Source organism: Malurus melanocephalus, unplaced genomic scaffold, assembly GCF_030028575.1.
Source record: "Malurus melanocephalus ecotype Western Australia unplaced genomic scaffold, MMel_1.1 scaffold_88, whole genome shotgun sequence".
Lineage (NCBI taxonomy): Eukaryota > Metazoa > Chordata > Aves > Passeriformes > Maluridae > Malurus > Malurus melanocephalus.
The window spans coordinates 1,734,746-1,756,047 of NW_026623320.1; the positions used below are offsets into that span (position 1 = coordinate 1,734,746).

At 41.3% G+C, this 21,302-nt stretch overlaps 2 protein-coding genes across 6 annotated transcripts in view; one reads left to right on the forward strand and one right to left on the reverse strand.

Moving 5' to 3' along the window:
• Nucleotides 1–6,420: 6,420 nt before the first annotated feature.
• On the reverse strand, nucleotides 6,421–6,918 carry LOC130574740 (transcriptional regulatory protein AlgP-like). Its single transcript, XM_057368129.1, has one exon. The coding sequence runs from the start codon at nucleotides 6,916–6,918 to the stop codon at nucleotides 6,421–6,423; it is 498 nt and encodes a 165-aa protein (XP_057224112.1).
• JADE3 (jade family PHD finger 3) overlaps nucleotides 6,807–21,302 on the forward strand; it is a 63,610-nt gene continuing 49,114 nt past the window's right edge. For 2 of the 5 annotated variants that reach the window (XM_057368108.1, XM_057368111.1), the window contains exon 1: nucleotides 7,344–7,504. The gene's annotated coding sequence lies outside the window, so the exon portion shown is untranslated. Of the gene's footprint in view, nucleotides 6,893–7,022; nucleotides 7,071–7,343; nucleotides 7,505–21,302 lie in introns of those variants that run through there. The other 3 variants (XM_057368113.1, XM_057368109.1, XM_057368112.1) reach the window with 3 other exon arrangements.

The window sequence follows — 21,302 nt, forward strand, 5'->3', positions numbered from 1 at the left end:
TGATTCATAATAAACATTTTAAATATTTAAACTCTGGATTCTGAATACTTTTGTAAAATTACAGCATCTTGAAAAACATAATTACATTAGGTATTAAAGCTGATTTCTATGTTGAAACAGGCATATATCTTGAAATAGATAGAGCTAATAGGAAATAAGCATTAACTCTCTAGTCATTCATTCTCTGTAAAAGGTGATTTTTTGACAGCAAGAATTTTTCTCAGGCAGAGATTGTGCTGGTTATAGTAATAAAATTGTTAGTTTAGAAAGCAGGTCCATTTGATATCCAAAAACCAGTAAAAAACACCTGAAAATAGGTAAACATTTAATAAATTTCCAAGTGTGGCTTTAAACTGGTCAGAAATGTGACTCTTCCAAGTAGAGATAGGCCAGGGTAACTCTCACTAAGCATAAAAGTTTGGAAAGAGTATAAAATATTGTATCAATATAATTATCATTTGAAAATATTGAGTGAAATTGTGAAACTTTAAGGTATCAAAACCTCTGTTTTACCCTTAACTGTTATTGTACAATGTTACAGTTTAAAAACCATCTTGTTACTCCAGTTGGATCCAAGTTGCCTAATAACCCTATTTTATGTAGTGTCTTAGTCATAGCAAAGCTGTCCTAAAGTATTTTCACCATTTTTACCAATCAGTCCTCAAATAATAACATGCACAAGTGTCTGTGCCCCAGTTGCTAGAAGATCACTAGCTTTTGTCATATCTAATATACAGGCTTTTTTTGCATGACTTTAATCCACATACCAGGCTGCACTTACATAACTTGGACAGATTTTTTTTTCGATTTCATAAAGCAGCCTTAACCTTTTAATACAAAGTATATGTTTAAGTAATTCTGACTAATAAGGGAAAAAAAAGTTTTACTGATTTAAACATGAGTAAAAACTCTGTAGCTGAATATTTTCTCATATAATTCTGGCTTTTAAGTATTTAGGCTTTATTCATACAGAATTCAGCTTTCTGCACACATTTATATTAGCATTGATAATAATAGCTTCTAGAAAATGTTGATTTCACAGGCTGTTTCCCTAAAAATTTAATGCAGGACGCAGTGAAATGAATCTTTTAAGACCTGTGAGCAGCCTGGTTGCCTGCCTGATTAGTTCTAAACTGTAGGTCTTTTGCTATCAAGTTCCTTGTTGACTCATGGGACTTTTGTGGCATTTCTTTTTTTTTTTAATTAATGAGTAAGCCTTCTGAATCCACAAGAGTGACATAAGTTTTTAGAGGTCTGCAGGAACAGCTCTTTCAAGGCACGTTTAAATCTTACCTAAAACATGTAAATTCTAGGCCCACAGTTTCAAAAGCTATAAATAAGTGCCGATTGTAAGTATTGTCTCTAGCATCCATGCATTTGAGTGGGATGGTGCAACTGGCTGTAGCACTTCCTGAAGCTGTGTGCTGTAGTACCGCATTTTGCTGCAGTAGCAGCAGTTAGCTCTGGGAGCCCACCTCGTTCCTTGCGCATTGATTGCAGAGTGTGCAGTATGAGCTATAGTAATTTGCTGAGGACAACAATTTCTGGAAAATAATCATTTGCTGTATTGCCAACCTGGAGGTTTTTCTTAAAGCTGTCTAGTCTGAGCTCTGTCTCTCAAAACAACCATCTACATATGGCATAACTTTGCAAACATCAAACCTGCTAGAAGCACGAGGTACAGGAGGATTAACTGGATTCCTGGAAATCACAGAGCATTAACACTCCAGGCATTAATATCTTGGTGTCTAGTTTGATACAAAAATGCTTTTTACTGCTTTCATCTCTTCAGAATGCCTGGTTGCCATAAGACTGTTTCTGGTAATGTTTGTGGTCACAGTGTCTTCCTGATGCACATGTAGTCATCACTGCTTCTGAGTAAGAGAGAAGAAAAGAGGGGGAAGTGAGACAAGCTTTTAAAAGAGCTCTGAAGTTTTSTGAGTACATACAGAAAAATGTACAACTGTTCATTCCTTCTACTTTTTTTTAATGCATCTAATGATAATCCCCAGCTATGATACTCATGGCCAGAGTATCTGAGTACTTTCCCAGAATGTATATTAAGCAATGTGAGCAGCATCTGTCAAGTACAAGTCAATCTCTTTCCAATTGCTCAAGGCTTTCAAATTGCCAGTGCTGCAAGGGTCTGGGAGATCTTTCAAATACGTGTGGATTTCACTCATATCCTRTTGCTAAAACAGCTGTAGGAAGTTTTTCCCTCAAATAACGTGTAAAGTTGATAAATAGGAAATTACAGTGATGTTAAAAGGCTCTTGTAGAGTGTTTTCTGATGGTCCTAAACTGAAAAGGCTGAAAGCAATGTGCTATTATATGTTCTATCCAAATGATGAGGCTAAATTTAAGGCAAAGCACCTCTGCAGTACTGCAGTACTGAGAGCTCAAAGGACTGTGTGTCGATGACAGTGGTATGTATCTCTGCTTTTCCAACTTCATTTTATCACAAGTATTGTAGTAGTGAAGTCACAGTTCATAGAGCCATGTGAGAATCCACATTTTTATTTTTAGATACCTTTTGTCATAGGGAAGAAAACTKGAAAAGCTTGGGTTTGTTTTTGGTTTATCTTTTTTTTTTTCTGTTTAAACCATTAAACTCATGCRTCTCAAAAATAAAAATAAAATAATTTAAAACTTTTGGGGAATAGGGAAAGGTGGAGTGAGCACAGAATTGTGATTTCTGAGCACTGAAGGAAGCTGCAGCCCTGCTCTCCTTTACTTACACGGATGCTGTCTGCTGTGGTGAGATTTTCCCCARACTGTATGTACATCATCAGAAAGGCAGCTAACTTTCCGGGTCTTTTAGGCAACTTTATTTCCTCACTAATAGAAGCATAATATGCATTCTTTGATTCTTTTTTTGTTAGGTACTTACTTCCATGCATTTAAGGTACATAGCTATAATACTAATTGGTTTTGAAAGCTACTGGCAGCCCTCTCCATTCTGTGCTACTTTCTTAGAAGGAAAAAGATAAATCAAAGATCTCACTAAGCACAAAACTTTGAACTTGTCAGATCCTGGGAAGTGAAGCTTAAGCGAGTAAATGGTTCATGATTGTGGAATAACTTTTTTTTTTTCTTTTTGGAATGTGCTGATCTTTTTATGATGGAGATCTTCCCCCCAATTTCTGAAGTACCTCCATAAAAAAAAAAAAAAAAAAAAAAAAAAAAAAAAAAAAAAAAACAAAACACCAAAACCAAAACACTTCAGGGGCTTTTTTATGGGGTCCTGGAGATAAAATGGAAGGGCTGTCAAAAGATGCTGAGGGCATCTTTTGATAGCTGCCCCAACAAGTGCTAAAGGATTGGATTCAGTGTTTAAAGACTATCTTTTGAAGCTCTGAGTGCTCTTTGCTTCTATTTCTACAAGTGAATATCAGAAACAATTTTMGTCACAAGGGTTTAAAGATCATCCTTATTTGAGGTTCTGCTTTGCATTTTTTTCCACAGAAGAATGAAAGTTTCTCCACGGTCATAATTAACGCTCTTGTTTGCAGGTGTGTGTTTGTGCTTTATAGTAACAGTTAAATGATTTTGCTCACTGTGAAAGTAAAATAAAGSAGTTAAGCTTTTCTGCTTCTTGCTGTTAACTGCCAGTGCTTGCTCTCGTTTCAAGGATGTTGTATCMAGGTTTCATCAATGGTATCTGCTCTGTTGATGAAGGGAGTTTTACGCAGTATCTACACATTTCAAAGAAAAGTGGTATAGCAGGCTTTGGTATCCATGTACTTCTTTTATCAGTCAACTAGAATTGCTGGCCATGGAGGCTTCTGTGTGCAGGCTGGGAATGCCATGAAGACTTGGAGGTAAGTGGTTTGAATTAACCTACCAGACCTTTCCAATGTTTATTTCTGCCAGCTACTCCTCTGTTACATACTTGTTGTGTTTTGCTTCTCTGGCATCTGATCTATGATAGCAGATGCAGTAGAAAAAAAATACTTGTTTTTGTTGCTGAAACTCACTGGAGCACTTCTAGGTATTTCAGTTGGAGGTGCTTCTTTTGTGGCTCAGATCCATGTTAAAATCTACACRACTATCTTCTCAAATGTTCAACACTACTTTGGTGTAATTTTCTTAATATCCTAATATACCATGCAGCTTTTGTACAGCTGAATAAGGACTTGGTTCAGCTTGGGCATGGTATATTGGCATACCTTGTTTAACCCTGATCATACCTCTTCTCGTTTCCAGATCATTCTGCCCTTGGGAAGACTTCCTGTTTGTGCTACATTTTATCAATATGTTAACATCTGGCTTTGTAAATTCCTTATATTCTCTAGGTGCATCAGAGAATCTGTACTTCATCCTTTGGAGAATGTAGAAACTTTAAAAAGAACAAAAGTGTACAAATTGCTTCCTATTTATTCATCTTTCTTGGTGTTCCTGTAGAAATACACAGTGAATGTAAAGCATTTATTGAAATTTGTAGCCCCACAGACTTTCTGACATGGGTTTTCTTATGTCATTTATCCTTTGGCTATGAGYCCACCATGTACAGCTGTGGATTTACTATAGAATTAGAGGCTTGGATGTCATCTTCTCCTAAAATGTGACAGCCAGTGTAGGGAGGTGTGTGTGATTCCATTCATGGGAAATGAAGATAGCTGCTAAACACTTTTCCTGGATTGGGGATTGGGCTGCATCTGCTCMTGATGAGGTCATTCATATGTAAAGTAATCTGGCAGAAAACTTCTCATAGGGATGTTTCCTTCACTGATGGGAATATACATTCTTTACTGTCCTTCAGAATTATGGATACTTTAAACACTATATATGTGTATAYGTGTGTATATATGTATATGTACATATATACACACACTCTACTAATCAGGTTTAGTGGACACATAAAAAATAGAATTCCTAATGAAGATATTGGTACTTGAGAATGTTTTTTGTTTAGTTTGGCTCAGACTTTTATTTCTCTATGATTAGAAAACAGGTCTTTAGAACATGAACTTGGTTTTATCACTCTGAATTCTCTTCATTTTGGACTTCAAATCTCTTGTCTAAAATTCARTATTGCTTGGCCCACCTGGTTCGATATAAAGGATTGCACAAGTGGCGGTAGTAGGGGCAGCATTCTTGGTGTTTTACTCGATATTGTGTTTTTCTGAAGCTGCTCTGAGTGCTTTTCTGGCAGRTAAATGAACAGAAGGCAAATGAGTTGATTGCTGGTGTGTGATGGAAATCATACTTGTCAGCATTGCTGTCTAGCTGTGGTCTAACTGCATTTGTAGAAAGCTATGCCTCATAATACACWCAGGAATATTAACCAGTTATTCAAAAGAAAAAAGATGAGAGTTTCCATAGCCCTTCCATGTCTCAGTTACTGTGTGTATGGAGAAATGGGGTTGCAGCAGCTGAAGGATGATCTGCTAAGACTGTTTGCAGCATTCCCTCTGGTAAGGAAGGCAAAAGGGGTTTCCAGAGTGTTTGACGCAAGTGATGCTTGGTAATAGCAGTATGGGAAATGAGTGTGGGTGTGGGGCGTAACAACGGAGGAGGTTTGCTGAATTTTTGCCGTTGTTTCCTTTATTCTGATGCTTCCTGCTGTGCTTTCTGTCTAATGTTATTTCAATGTCATGGGCTGAATGATTAACACTGATAGCTGGCTAAAAGCTGCCCTAAGGTAAACTTTATGCTCATTATTTTACAAATTGTGCTAGTTCGGAAATACGTTCTTAGTTTAATGCTGGACTGGGCTGAGATGGGTGCTCTGTGCCCTCAAGAAGGTGCTGGAAGGTATGAGGGATATGGTGAGGTGCCTGGCCACCTCTGTCCCTGCCACCAGCCGTGCAGTCCAAGCTGAGTCTCAGTAGCCAGTGGCTTCATGGATGCAGAACAGGTATTGCCCCTCGGCCCTGAACTGGCACCTCAAAGGGTAAATTAACACCCAGGAGTGGCAGGAGCCAGCTCCTGTCTCTCAAGTGGTTTCAAGAATGGTCCTCTCCCTTCAACCCTGACATTCACTGGAAAGGCTGAGACWGTGGCCTTGCCCTCCAGCCCCTTCAGAGAATCACAGAATCAATTAGGCTGGAAAGATCCCTGGTAACATCGAGTCCAACCTATAACCAAACACCACTCTGTCAACTAGACCATGCCAGCGAGTGTCACATCCAGTCTTTCCTTAAACACCTGTAGAGACGGTGACTCCTCCGTCACCGTCTCTACACCTCCCTGGGCAGCCCACTCCAATATCTAATCGCCCTATGAAACAATTCTTCCTCATGTCCGACCTAAACCTGCCCCGTCATAGTTTTAGACTATGCTCTCTTGTTCTGTAGCTGGTTTCTTGGGAGAAGAGGCCGAGCCCCACCTGGCCGCAACCCCCTTTCAGGAGGTTGTAGAGAGTCGTAAGGTCACGCCTGAGCCTCCTCTTCTCCGGGCTGAACAAGCCCAGCTCCCTCAGCCGCTGCTCACAGGACATGCGCTCCACACCTTCAATAGACACTTGGCCCTTCTTCCTTCCCCCGGCCGCTTCCCGCTCCYCTCCGGGCGGGGGGCGGCTCTGCCGGCGCAGCTGGCAGGAAGGCCCGGCGCGGGCAGGGAGGGAAGGGGAAGAGGCGGGGCCTGGAGCCCAGCAGTGTCAATAATACAATAGGGCTCTTGTGCGGCCTCCGCCGCCGCCAGAGGAGGAGCGGGCCGGGCTGCGGGCGCGCCGAGCAGCCGGCACGCAGGGCGGGAGCCGCCGCCGGCCACGGGCCCGGGCGGGCGGGCGGGTGGGGGCGATGCGCGCCGGCGCGGGACGGCACCAGCAGCACCCGCAGCGGGAGCCGCCGCCGCGGCGGGAGCGCCAGCCCTGACGGCCGCGGCCGCCCACGCCAGCGAGCAGGGCAGCAGGAGGCGGCGGCGCGCCGGGCCGGGCCGGCGGCGGGAGGTGAGCGCGGCCCGGGCTGCCCGCATGGAGGCGGGGCGGGGGGCGGGCGCAGGGGCCGCCGCGCCGGGCCTGTGCGGGGGAGGCGCCGGGCCTGCGGCGGCGGCGTTTGGCGCCAAGGCCGGGCAGGAGGGAGGAGGAGGAAGCGGCGGCGAGCGCGGGGAGGCGGCGGGCGCTGCGGGTACGTGGGGCGCCGGCGGAGAACGCGCGGAGCCGCGCCGGGGGCGGCGGGCGGGGAGAGCGGCGGGCAGCCCGTCCGGCGTGGGCGCTGCGGCCCCGGCCGCGTCCGGAGGGAAAAGTTGCGGCGGCTCCGGAGCCGGGCGGGCGCTGCGCCCGCGGTGGGCGGCAGGGGCTGGGCGGCCCCCGGCCAAGCGCCCTTTTGTTCGCCGCAGCCCGGAGAGGCGGCGACCCGGCGGTGCCCGAGCCGGCAGGGCCCTGCGGAGCGCGGCTGGGCGTGGCTGGCGGGCGGGCAGACAGACAGACAGACAGACAGACAGCCGGGCGCTTGTCCGCCGCCGAGCACCGCTCCGCCGGTATGTCGAGGAACTTGCTAGAACTGAGTTTGACAATGAAGCGCTAGCGCAGCCCTCCCGCGCTGCCGGCCGCGCCGCCAAGGTAAGTTTTTGCCTGAGCGGCGGGTGCGGATGGCGCCCCAGTGCCCCCTGTGCCTGTAGGGAGAGGAGCGGGAAGGTCCCGACTTCAGTTCTCCAAATCACACCTTCCTCTCTCGCGTGGTATTTGCTCTAATGCTGTTCGTCTTTCTGCAAAGGCATGTCTTCGTCCTCCGGATGATCCGCGACCGGTAATGGTTAGCGGCCGGGGATGTAGCAAAAGTAACACTTGCAAATAATAAGGGRGAATGGGAGAATTTGGTACAGGGCGCCGTGAAATACATCTTAACAGGCAAATAAACGTCACTTTCCCCCATCTTTTAACTAGTGTTATTTTCTAAAAAGCATTTATAGTTATTTGAAGACTTCGCAAGCTATTGTTTGCAAATTGTTATAATGAGTAGCTATGTATTTTTACTAAAATATCACTGAATTTGTGCTGTACTTCAAACCCTATGGGKTTTTTTTTTCATGTTCACAAGAAAAGGGATGCTGAAGACAATATCTAGTCGTGATGAGAAAACCTTCAATTACTGTACACTAGATACTTGAAAGCTGTTGTGCCTCACTGTTAATGTAAAAGAGCCTTTGCACTAAAACTGAAAGAGTAAGAGAAAGKTGTTTTGTCCTGGTGCTTGCAAGATGTTTAATCAGCAGCCGACTTTTTGCATCAGGTTGGTGGTTGTTATGGGGTGTTCTGTAGAGCATCTCCAGCACACCTGCTCATCTGTATGCAGTGACACGGCATCTTAGTGATGGTTAGAGAGTTAGCTTCAAAATGCAAGTGCCAGATGGGCTTAGGCTGGAAAGGGCAACCTGGAYGAAGGCATGTTTGCATAACTTTAAAGCTTGCCACAGAGTTCCTGAAGGAGACATCAGAAAAACCTTTACCTGCACTTATCGAAGGGAGAAAATGCAGTTTGAAGTCGCTTTAGTTAAGAATGCACCTTTTCAAAGTAAAAGCAAGTTGGTACTTTTAGATCTAAAGTTTGTGTTGGGTTTGTTAGTTTTTTTTTTTTTACTTGAACTTCTGACCCCTTTGCAGACTAGACATGACATGCCCTGTTTTTATTGCAGAGAGAAAAGAAGAAAGCTTTCTTTACAAAACTTGGACTTTAGATGCAGTAAAAGTAATCAAAATAGCAGAACTGTTTCTATTACCTGTCCTTTGTTTGATGTTTCCTCTTTCTAGGTTCCTTTTACAGAACAGGCCTCCCTCCCCCAGCAGAAAATACTCCTCTCAGTTGTGTCCAACTGTACGTCTTTTTTATTTGTGTTGCCTTATATACATGTAGCAGATACCCACCAAGGTTTGCTAGAGAACTGATGTAGGAACATATGCAGTAGCATTTTTTGCCAAGGATGCATGTTCATTTGGGATCTAATTAAATCCATGAAAATCCACTGTGAATGTAAGAGCCTGAGATAGATAGATAGATAGATCTATCTCAGTGTAGTGTTGGAATAAACCCAGCTGTTTTCTTCTCTGTGGTGTCTGTGGACTTCCTCTCAGCAGCAGAAAATCAGGAAGTTTGTGTTTGGGATTTATTGGGATACCTGGGATTGTTGAGGGCTTTTTGTTTTGATTTTTAAAATACATGTCACTTTCACAGACTGCTTATGGAGAAGAATTTATACAAAGGCTTCTTTGCTTCAATTGAGTATTATTTTTACCTGTATAGCTTTATATATTTTCACATGGGCAGAGTCACATGCACGGTCACTGTAGTAGCTACCAAATGCTGTAGAGCATTTTCCCCAAGAGCTTGCTGCAGCTGGATTTGGGGATATGTTGACTGGTGACCTCAGCTCTTGGCTGGTGTGATGGCAGGTGTTCAAGGCCATGGTTTTTTTTTGAAAATGGCTGGATTTGTTAGACCTGATGGGGAGAAGTGAGGTTAAACCCTGTACAAGCTATCTTGAGTTTGAAACAGTCCTACAGTGTTCCCTATGGTCTATTTAGGTAGCTTATTTCAGTATTTGAAAYTAATTTCTGACCATCATGCCCCAGTGAGTGAGGAGCAGGGCATAGTGTCTGGATATTTTTGTTAGCTTAGCAAGACATGGGATGTTTCTGGAGAAGGAATGTGCACCCATTTCTGTAGTGCATCTTTTATCATCCATGGATGGAAATTTCATGTGAACATATGTTTCTGTGGTTTGTCTTTCTCCTTCAGAAGTTAGTATGTGGTTTGCGGGGCTATTACTTGAGTGGGTTTGATGGTGCAGTGTTATGCCCACTCTTCAGAAAATACCGGGTAATTCAATAGYGAAGAATGTTGTATTCAACTGAAATTTAAAAGTTAATATTCAGTCAAATAAGTATCATTCTCTTAATGCATTTTATAACCAAAGATGTACTGTTTTGTCTAGATCAGTGGTACTGGTATATTTTGGTTRGTGACTTCTTTCATTATGGACAGAAATGGACTGAGCCAAAACTTGCTATTTGCACATGCTGCTTAATCACTCCTACAGTTTTTGTGGSAGCTATAGCTAAGGGGGCTTGGGGGCTTTTGACTCTGTGGAGAGGGGAACCTCTGAAACTGTGTGRTGGTTCTCTTTTCTGAAGATTTGAAGTGCCTATGACGCTTGAGGCTTCATGTAATTGGAGACATAAATACGATTTTTACATACTTTACTTAAAATGGAAACCAACAAGTTAATAATAGCTCTTATCGGGGGTATTTATGTAATGGAAGCCAACAGATGCTATTTGCATCTTGAAGAGCTGATGTACRAAATGTTATGTCAAGGCCCTGGCAGGTTTTGTGCTGGCGGAGGCTGGGTCAGGTGGGAGTGGGAGATGCTGGAGATCTGTAGGGCTTGATGGCGCCTCTGAAAAGTGAGATAACCCTATGAAATTTTGCATTTTAGCACATAGCTTACTTTAATCTAATGCTGCTAATAAAAAGTGTGAGAATTGATTTCTTTTATATTTATTCATGTCAAATGATCAATTACATTTTTWAAGTCACTTTAAAATGACTTTTCTTTATACTATCCTGTAGCTACAACTGCACATCTGATGTTCAGAACCCCTACAAAKTGTGTCTATAAATAAGTTGAAGTATCAGTAAAACTGGTGTCTGGCTAATAAGTTTCAGGAGTATAATGTGACAATCTGGGTGTTGTCTTCTGTGGAAAGTTACCAATGTAATTACCAAGCACCTCCCTGTTTCCCTGGGCTGTTCACCCTTTCATGTTCATTTGGTTCCAAGTTACCCTTTTCTAGATGGCATCTGAACTTTCCCAACTAATATAATATCTTATTTTGGTGTGTAGGAGAGACCAAGAATTTGGGGATTAGAACAGTCTGGGATGTGTGATCTTGTACCTAATGAAAACTTCTGTATTTGTAGAGCAATAATGCAGGCTTTACTTGGATTTAAAGGAATGGAAGAGACCCTGAGCTGTGAGTATGACTGTGGAGGCTCCACTGGCACTTGCTTAGTCGCCCTCTTCGGAGGAGCAGGAGAAGGTGGGAGGATAAGCTCGTGACTGCTGATGCTATTTGTTATAATTTTCTCCTGGATTAAATACTGGTATGCTTGCATTAGCTTGTTAAACTTTATTTGAAAACTTTGGAGTGCTTTTCTTCTTCAAAGTACACCTGTTATAGCATTAGATTAGAGCTCTGTTTCTTGATTATTGAATTGAATGGTGAACATATCGTGTCGTTAATGCCTCTTTGTGTTTTAATTGGAGCTCTAGAAGATGTTAAAAAACAGGTTTACACACATGCCTGACTGCTTGCTGAACTGAATATGCTTGGCGCACAGTCTTGAGGAAATTATGTATTACTTCGCTTATCTACTGTTCAGGGCTTCCCCCAGCCCCCTTTCTTTCCTTTTTCCCTTTTTTCCACCTTGCTCCAGATTAAAGTTCTTGCTTGAATGTTTTCTGAGGGTCTGTCTTATCTGCTTAAAGCTCCTGACTGTTGATAACCTTTGCTGGTGAAAGTCTCAGGCTCTTGCTCATGTCCTAGAGAGCAGTTTCRTGCCTGCACAAGTGGTTTGGTGCCCAGCAAGTCCAGCAGCTTCTGAGGGTTAGCGCAGTGCAGTGGGTGAGTAGAGGCTGGGATACCTGAGATCCTCCAAAGGGAGGGGTGGTACCCCACACACCAGGCACTGCAAAGTGAAACAACTGACTGGAACATTCATTGGAAATTGTTCTGTGTTACTGTGTAATGAAGTGTTTTCCAAGCTGTGTTTTAAATTTTCAGGACGTTCTTGTTTTGGAATATGCTGTTGGGTTGATGACAGAATTGTGAGAGGAAAAATACCTAGGAGAGGTATTTTTCAGGGTGCTGTCTTTCAATTGTGCTGTATGGTTTATCACATAATATTGAACTACTGAAATTCTTCAAAACTGTAGATAAGTTATGGATTTACTACAAGTGTTAGACAAAAGTTACAGTAACATTCATAAGCACTTGAAAACTGTAACTAAACGATAAGCTTTCATTCATACCACTTAAAAAATGTGAGCATTGGTTTAACAGACCAGACAGTTTTTAAATAATGCTTCCTATGTAGAACCGGGTGGTATTGAGAAAATTGTTACTTTTAATGTGTAAATATTTAAATCTTTTCCTACATATGAAGTATAGCAGAATAAAATGACATGCATGCAGAAAACATGACATCTTGAATTGCTGGATACAAAAGTGTATAGGAGAAAAATGTATCTTGTTAAGGGAGGAAACAAATGTCCCTAGTGGGATTCCTTGTGTTGTTTAATTCTCTTTATTTGTTCTGCTTTTAACTGCCTGTATTTATTTAACATTCTTTCAGTGTTAATTTTTTGGGCTTTGATATCAAAGTGGCTGTAGAGGACTCATTGTGGGAAATAGTGCCCTTGTCCTACCCAGGTTTTGGCTTTGATGAAAAAAGCAAACAAACCAATCAAAGATCTTGTGGAGGTGAAATACTCAGTATGTAAATGCATTATAGGCAGACAGGAAAATGTTAGGCTCAGCAATTATCTGGTGAGGAGGAGCCTTAGCAGAGAGGTAGGAGTAATACCTCTCCCACTTTTATTAATACTTGCATAGAAAGAGGAGTAATAAACTGGTACTCCTCTTCCTGCTTTCATACAAATAAACTTTTCCCAGCAGGAAAATATTGACTGAAATAGTGATAACAGGTGATTACTCTGCATTGCAATGGAAACTTGTTAGATGCTGTTTGATAGGAGGGAGAAAAAAATGCTCATTTCAAGCACAGATAACAGCTTTTTATGTTAGTTTTTTGGTTTTTTTTTTTTTCAAGAATTGCTGACCAGTGCACTGAAAAGGAAAGGGGTGCTGGTTGTTGGTGTTGCTGCTATGCTTTGACATCGTTAACCTTGTTTGGGGGAATTCTAGTAAGTCTTCGGCTTGGGCCTAATTCAACAGCAGTTGTGTTCTTTTACAAAAATCAAATTGCCTGTCACTTAACCAAGTGAAAGGGAGATACTTAAACCTGATAATGAAGTTGCAGTCTTCCTTATGTTAACAACATAATCATTTCCATTGTAGCATGAAATGAGCAATCTGAAGAAGTAAGTGAAGCATTTTGCTTGACAAATTTGAACTTGCAGCTCTGCAACAGAATGTGCTAAGAGTGAGGGAGGAACCAAAAAGTTGGTCTTAATATAAGGTACATGTTTATGAACAACAATATTATAGTGCCTGTTGGCATACTTAGGAAGTTAAATTCACTTCTACTTATGGTACTGATCTTTTAATGGAAATTATTTTTTCAAAGTATGCGTGTATTACAGATACTGTTTTTCTTCACTTTCTTTGGGTAGTGCTTGTTCACTTTTTTGGGCCAAAACAAGAAAAAGATGAAAAACCTATGGGATGAAATAATTCTTTATTTTAATATAAATAGAAATGATGTAAAATGATTTTGCGTGCCCTTTGCAGCTAGTATCTATAAGTTCTGGTGGTTTCATTTTGGTTCTTGTAGTTTTGTACTTTTTAATGTATCATACTATAGTGAAATTATTTTTTATTCAGGTGTTTTTCAGATGCCTAAGTTTCTTGAAGTTAATAGTGAACATGTTTTTGCTCCGAATACTTATACAGCTAGTGTACCAAATTTGCTTACAATGGCAACTGAATGAGATTTTGCTTCTGATTGGCAGGTTACATTCATGTGTGTTTCTGCAGTTTTGATGGAGATCTGATTTGGTTTATTTGGTTGTATACACCTATACAGAGACAGARTATCTGTGGTACAATACTGTAGAAAATGAGACTGCCCTGAGCTCTGTGAAAGAAGAGGTTAAAAATTACTTTGTTTCGGTACTCAGTATTCTTAGTAGTCTCTCCTCTRTTGCTTAAAACTGAATACATCTGGATCTGATGCATTATGTTTTCATTTTTCTTCCTTTATAAATGCCATAAAACTTCAGAAGGTGGGACATGCTTTATTAGAAAGCTTACACTCCTTCCAGTCAGCTCAGTATCAGTCAGAGCCCCATGACTCCCATTRTGTGGATTAATCTGGTGTAAGTACTGTCTTGGATCCTTTGGTGTCTTCTATGTACTTGTTCTAGATTTTCAGAAACCTCTATATGTAACAGCAAACAGGGATGTGCATTAATTTAGGYTTCTGAAATCCAGTGGCTTTTGCAGGTGCCATTTCATTATCTTTTTAAGATTATGGAAATACTTTTTTTTCTGTATGTTCACTTCTGTGTGCTTGGCTTCTGCATTTGAAACAGTCCATTTTTTAAATACAAAGGGRTTAAAAGTTGGAAAAAATGTCTAAAGAAACTTTAAAAAGGCAAAAAGGTAAAGCCTCAATTGCAGATGAAATCTTGAATATGATTTGTAGTTCCGACTTATATCTCTCTCAGCCATCCACGTCTTTGATGCCTTTATAGACTCCCTTTGGCTGTCCCCTCTTCCTTTTTACTTAACTTTCCAACTTTTTCCTTGTTATTGGAGAAAACAGTGAGTGCCTCACAGTTTTCTTGGGAACGTATAAATCGTCTCCTGTACCAGACTCCAGACAGTATGGACTTCCAGATTATTTGCAGTCAACCTGAAAGTATTTTGGCAGACTTCTTGGTTTGTTGTTTTTTGGGTTTTTTTGGTTTATTTTATTTATTTTTTTTTTGTTTATTTGTTTTGTTTAAGTGTGGTCCATCTGATAAAGGAGGCCTTATCCTTCGTCAGTGTCTTTATGTGGGGTACATTTGTGGGGGTTTACATATGTGTATATGCAAAAGCATCATCTACTGAAAATTCAAGTTGTATTTTTAAAAATYCATTAAAACAAGTGTTGTGATCTAAAACTTTTTTCTGGTGAATGCTGATATTGGTTTGATGAGCATTTAGCTAGCGTGTAACAAAAAAAACCTTCTGTGTTATGCCTGTTCATAGGTAAATTGTGCTTTGTTCCGGAAGTTAAATCTGTATGTTTGACTTACTTTTGTACAGTTAGTGTTTCAAAGCAAGCTTGTTTTTATATATGGAGGAACTGCTGGAAAAAGCAAGACAGTGGCAAAGCATTGGTTTAGTGGGATAGCTTTTGAAACATTTAAATACATCCTGGTTACTTRTATCAAATCCTTTTTTAGCCATTTGCTATCCTGTTCTAATTTTTTGGTCAAAATGTTTTTTTTCTTTCCTCTTTTAAATAATTTTAGGGAATCTATAATAAGCTCATTCTATCAAAGAAGTCAGCTTTTACAGCAGGTTGAAGGTCTTGCTCTGGTGTGACTGTTGAAATGGTCCAACTGGTCACAAACACCTAATTCTGAAGAAATAGCATTCGTGCAAGCCTTTGCACAGGGACTGTACAAGTTGAGCCAGCTTCACTCCTGTACCAGATTCCTTTGGCTATAAAAAAGTGTCTTTAGATCTATGTTTTAGAGGTTTTAATGTCACATTAGGGTGCTCTATGGCACCTCTGCCTGTTTGTGGTCTCTTACAGGCTTGTAGGGATTTAATTAGAATYGTGGGTTTGACGGCATGATGGAAATTCTCAAAGGAGAAAAAGCTCAGCTCCTTTGTTTACTTCTAGTTTTGAGCTTTCCRGGTCTGGCAGGATTATAGAGGTTTTTGTGCTTCAGGTAAGCAGAAGTAATGTAAAACTAAGGAAGCAAACCTATTAAGGCAAGTTTTCTCTTTTGTGCCAGTGTATTGTCAAGGGCAGGGTTACCTGCTGTCCTCCTTGGARCTGCTGGAAGCCCATCCACAATGACGTAGGTGGGAGACTCTCCAAGTCTAATTTTATCCCTTGTTAAACAATATCAGAAGTTTTGCCTCCAAAAAGGCAACARCTTTATATAGTGGAAGTCTTACGTTAATAAACTACAAGAAATCAGAAAAGTCTGAATATTTTAGATAGTTCAATCAAAGGTTTTTCCTTTTGACAGTAAGTTTTTCTGACAGTGGTTGCTATAAAAAGAAATAGTTCTCTTGCATTACAACTTGATCGTGCAACCCCCCCCATCCTTCTCCAATATATTTGAGTCAGGAGATTTTTTGAGAAGAATTAAACTCAGTTTTGTTGTTTAGGAATTCTGCTCACAAATTCATCAGATAAATGTTTTGTTAATTTCTGGCTTTTTTTTTGGCACTAACTTTAATTTCTATTGACTCGACCAATACCAGAGTTTCCCTGCTTGTTTCTCAGAGCTTTTCATATCTGAGTGAGAATGATTTTGGGAAAGAATTAGTTAGTTGACACAGGTTTCTTCTTAATGACAGTAAAAAAAAAACCCACAACCCTTTTCCACCATTTAAGATCATCTTCAAGGAAGAAGTAATTTTGGTTGCTGCTGTGGGATTTGCAGCCACAGAGGATAAAGTTGATGAAGTCATGTTTACTGTGTTTTCATGTCTGCTGCTTCATTAATTGTCATTTGATTGTGCTCCAAGCCTTGTGTTTTGCGGTCTAAGTGCAAAGCTTGGATGCTTTAGGTGACAGTTTGAGTGCTGGTATGGTGTCTGACCAAGAAAGAACAGAGAGRCTTTCCTTATGAAAATTCACAAACACAATGTCCCAAGTTTGATAAAGGATGTCAAAAGTACTTTGAATCACCGTGATGATCAAGTGAAATGAATATTGTTACTTTTGTCTTGGCCCCCTTTTTTTACCTCTGGGAACYGTCATTCAGCTAAATACTGACTAAGTGTTTTTATGTGAGGTGTGCTGTTTGTGAGCGTTATTTTTCTGTGGCCACAGAGGCCCCTTTAAGGGCMAGAATTTTGCAGTATCTCCACACTACTTTACTCAAATTCTGCATAGCCAGAGCAGTTACAGAAACTCAAAAGTGCATGTTCTGTAGCCTCTCTGAATCCCTGTGTTGTACWCTGGTGAGCATCATAACTTAATATGTCCAGAAAAGGAGACAAAATCTTGTCTTGACTACTGTCTTCCAGTTGTGAGATAATTTATGTCTGGATTACAGGAGGAAAGTTATTCTTAAGTTTTTTTGTTTGTAGTTCCCTTTTTTCCCTACTTGCATTGACTGTGWTGGGAACAGAGGCTCAGCAGGCTCATTTGTTTTGTAAAAGTGGATGGTGGTTTGACGCATGAGCTCCTCCTTACACTACCCCACCACTGGTGGTCATCCTGTAAGTGAATGGTTGAAGCAAAATATCAAAACATAGATAGGAAGTCCTTGCATAGACTGGTCTTCCAGTGAAGTGATGGGAATGACCGTAGGTGCTTGAATGCTCTAGGTAGGCAGCAGCACAGTTGTSTGATGGAAAAGGTTTGAGGAAAAGGGAGAAAGCACTGGGGGGAACTCTCTGTGGACAGGAGAGGAGGGCTGGGAAGATGGAGTGAAAACTAAGGACAGCCTTTGTAGGTGTGGCAACTGCTGACACCTTACATGGTGCTGAATTTGATGGCTGAAGAGTGCCTGTGAGGAGGAAGAAAGGTGTGAGCATGTGTCTGGTTCCTGAAGGTTTASAGGACTGCAAATCAGCAGTGCAGTCTGTAAAAGGAGAGATTTCTGGCATCGTTCCCTCTTTGGTGTATGAACTGGCTGCCCTGAATGTGCTGGGTGCTTCAAATCCCACTGTAAAGACTTTTCCATTTGCTGCATGGGGAGTTAAAGCCTTATGGGGTTTGCTGTTTCTTCTTCCAGAGCCAGAACTCTAACTTGAAGGCATTGAAGTGCACAGTTTGGTTACTTCGGTCCAAAGTTTAAATATGTCCCCTCATATTTTATATTGTCTTTGTGGAGGATCCACACACTGCTTTTAGCATGTGTGACTCTCTCTGTGTGTGGTGTGGTCATGGGACTTGTGGTGGAGAATGTGGAAGTGGCATAGCTGTGCCATCAGAAATCTGTTATCTTACCACACTTTAGAAGTTCTCACAGTTGAATAGTTTTATTTTGTAAGACCTCCRCTAAAGATCACAATCTCTTTAGTGTACACATGGAGTTGCATTAAATAATGGAATTTGGCTATGGAAAAAGATGCTTCTAGGTCATCTAGATTATTGCTTCTGAAACATTTGCTTGGAGCTCCCTTCAGAAAAAAACTATGAAACAGTACTGCCATCACTCAGCTACAGAAAATGCACACTAACACATCTGTTTAGTACAGGAGGTACAGGTCGAATGAGGTGGGTTGATACTTAAAATCCAGCTGGCCAGCATGTGGCTGTGGCTAACAGCAGGACATGTAATGTTCTTTCCTCAAGAACTGCATCTATTTTGTTTTGCTCCAGATCCTCATAAATAGCTTGTTTTTGCTTCTCTGTGGCTCACAGACCTGTTTTCAAGTTCCTAATAGTAGGYAGTGCCAAAATATGTTTGTTGTTTCTGCCTGTACCCCATTCCAGGCTTTGGATCAGGAAGCCTCCTGCCAGCTCCCTATATTTTTATCTCAGTTTAGATCTTGTACTGTAGCCTTCTGCCACATGCATTTGTAGTCTCTTTCTGCTACCTTCCTCTGTGTTAAGTGCATCCTGCTGCAGGGAATACCGGCTCTTCAGAGAGAGTTGCACCAGGCTCAAGTAACACATCTCTTTAACATTTCATCCTGAAAAAGAAGAGCAGGGATCTSAGCTGCTGTGCACTGTCCTTGCATGCAGCTGTACACCATAGCATCCATCAGGCTGTATATATCCCTCAGTCTCTGATGCAGGCGAGAGAGACAGAACAGTGAAATAGCTACCGGGGATTGCTTTGCTCTCACCAGCATGCAGCGGTATGCGTGGGTTCTGTGGAGCAGCTGATGCACAGTACTTRCAGCTACACAGTAACATGTCTGCATGGTGAGATGCAGTCCTCAGTGCAGACAGTCCCAGCAAACCACTTTGTGCAGTGCTCTTTATACTCATGTCCCATTTATTGTTGCCTTGCCCTCTGGCTGGGTTGAGAAAAGCDGAGCTCTGCAGAGCATGTTGTGTTGGCAGTGCAGCAACCAGGACTTTTGTCCAATCTTTGTTTAAACGTCAAGAGCTGCAGCCTCCAATCCTCCCCCTGGGTACGTGGGTTAGCAGTTCTGACTCAGGATATTTCCTTAATGCTATGCCTTACTTTTTGGGTTTTTTTTCTTAAATTCATCCCATTACATTTTATCTCTTACAGATCCATGCATTTGTTTGACCAATTCTAATATCCTRTCTGTATATGAAGAATGTAAACAACTTTGCACCTTAAACTGGGTGTTCGTAAGTTAAATCCTGTGTTTATGTTGGTCTTAGTAGCTTTTCCCTGTAAGGGGAATTGTTTCAGCCTGACTCAGTTATTTGCATGTATATGTTAATTTTGTTGTGCAACAATTATTTGCAGATAATCAATAAGTTTTGAGTATTTTGCAGAATGGTTGGCCCAACAYACAAGCTAAATAACTGCTGTGTTGTGTCACCATCTTAGTGCCTGGGGCCCGGGACTTAAGAGCATTTCATAAAATGTCTTGATGTTACTTGTTAGTTGCCTTATGAAACCTATCCTTCTAGACATCCTGCTRCATTGTTTGTCTGAAAGTGGGGTAAGCTGCTGTGGGAAATTGTTTTCCCAGCAAGTTTTAATTGGTTGCTGGGAATTACTAAATCACTGTTATTAAGAATAGGCTGGTTGCTGCATAAAGGTGTCACAAAATATTTTTGTAAGAGTGGAAAGAAGTGAAGGTGCTAGAGAGTTATGCTTTCAGTTCTCTGATCTACCTTGAGGTGAGATGGACTATCTTTAGATTTTTCCAATGAATTTGTGAATTGGCTAAGCCAATGTGGAAGGGAGATAGAAATGTAGAAGCTGCAGAGCACTCACTGCAGTTAGGACTGCTAGAAACTTGTGAAGAAGAGGAATAAACAACAAATCAGTTTATTACAAGGAAAAATCTGACACTGTTTGCTACAATGACTTTGAAGGGATTTTACGAGTCTTTTCTTAAAGCTTACTGACTTACTCTTTTCTGCTTCTAATCACTGTAGGATAAATATTGACTGGAAATAGCTCTTCAGTTAAATACGATGGATACCATTTTGGTATTTGGATACTTGTTCTATTATGATTTTTTCAGAACTATTAGGAAAAGAGTACCATTAGCTTCCTGCCTCATACTATATTTATAATCTCAAAAACTACTATTTCCTATGCTGTCTTAGTAGTATTAAAATTTTAATCTGCCTTTTGTAAGAGGTCTGTGTGATGTTACTGGTAGTCCATGGGGAACTGTCTGCGTGTGCTAGATATCTGAAACAGTCTGTAAAAAACATGGAAATTATAAAATTATTTTCTAATACCTTTCCCACCTAAGCAGTGATATATCCCTGGGAAGGAGATGTGAAGCATCACAAGACCAGCTTTCTGAAAGTAAAGTRATTTGTGAGGTAGGAATTGCACAGTAGATGATGCAAGTTATCAGGCAGCCCATATTATCAGAAGCAAGCTAAGGAAGCATGGATTAGCTGAAATGTTCACAGGAATGTTTGTAGCTGCTGAGAAAACTGAGAAGATAATTGCTAATTAGTTTCAAACAAGACAGGTGAATTAATRTTTGCTATTAATGATGTGGGTGAAGGAATGAGGACTCTTAATTCAATACCTGAATCAATCTGGGAAGAGATGCTTTGTAGTTATTTTGAGATATTGGAGAAGGAGTTTGGAAGGAKGGGGTGCATGGGGCTGATCAGGGTGTGGATGGGCATCTCTGTGGCAGGAAGGTTTGGCTGCATGCCTGCAGGCTGGGAGCAGTGGGCCCAGCAGCAATAACTGCTCACAGCCAGGACATGAGGCAACAGTCACACTGTTGCAAATGCGCTGGAGTTTATATGTAGGATTACTATCTTCAATACATGTGACAGTGAAGGATGTTTTTCTGTAACAAGAGAATAGCATTTTCTGTGTAGGGAAGGATTCAGCTGGGAGATTTATCCTGATTTGGACATCACAACCTCATAATGGTTTTGTGTACCAGTCCTGGAAAGTGTAGTGGACAGCAGCAACTAGAAGAATCAGAAATGTAGAAAACATGTCCTATAAGCAGGGGGTGATAGAACCGGGTTTCATTTAGTCTGGAGAAAAGACAAGGGCACACTGACAAGAGAGTTGAGTTAGTGTTCAAACATGAGTTTTACTGTATAAAGAAAGGAGTGATTTCTTCAGGGTCCAGTGCAGGGAGGGACCTGGTAAAGGCTTCAACAGCATGGGGGAAGATGGGTGGTTAATGTGCTGGGACAAACTTGCTGGCAGTAAGGGTCCTGCAGCATGGAAGGGGCWCCCCTGGAGAGGCTGGGGAACCTCTGTTATGCAGAGTCTGAGTTTTTGGTCCTGTCTAGCTGTCCTTTTTCAGGACCCTGGCAGATTTTTTTTCTTCAACCATCTCTCTGTTT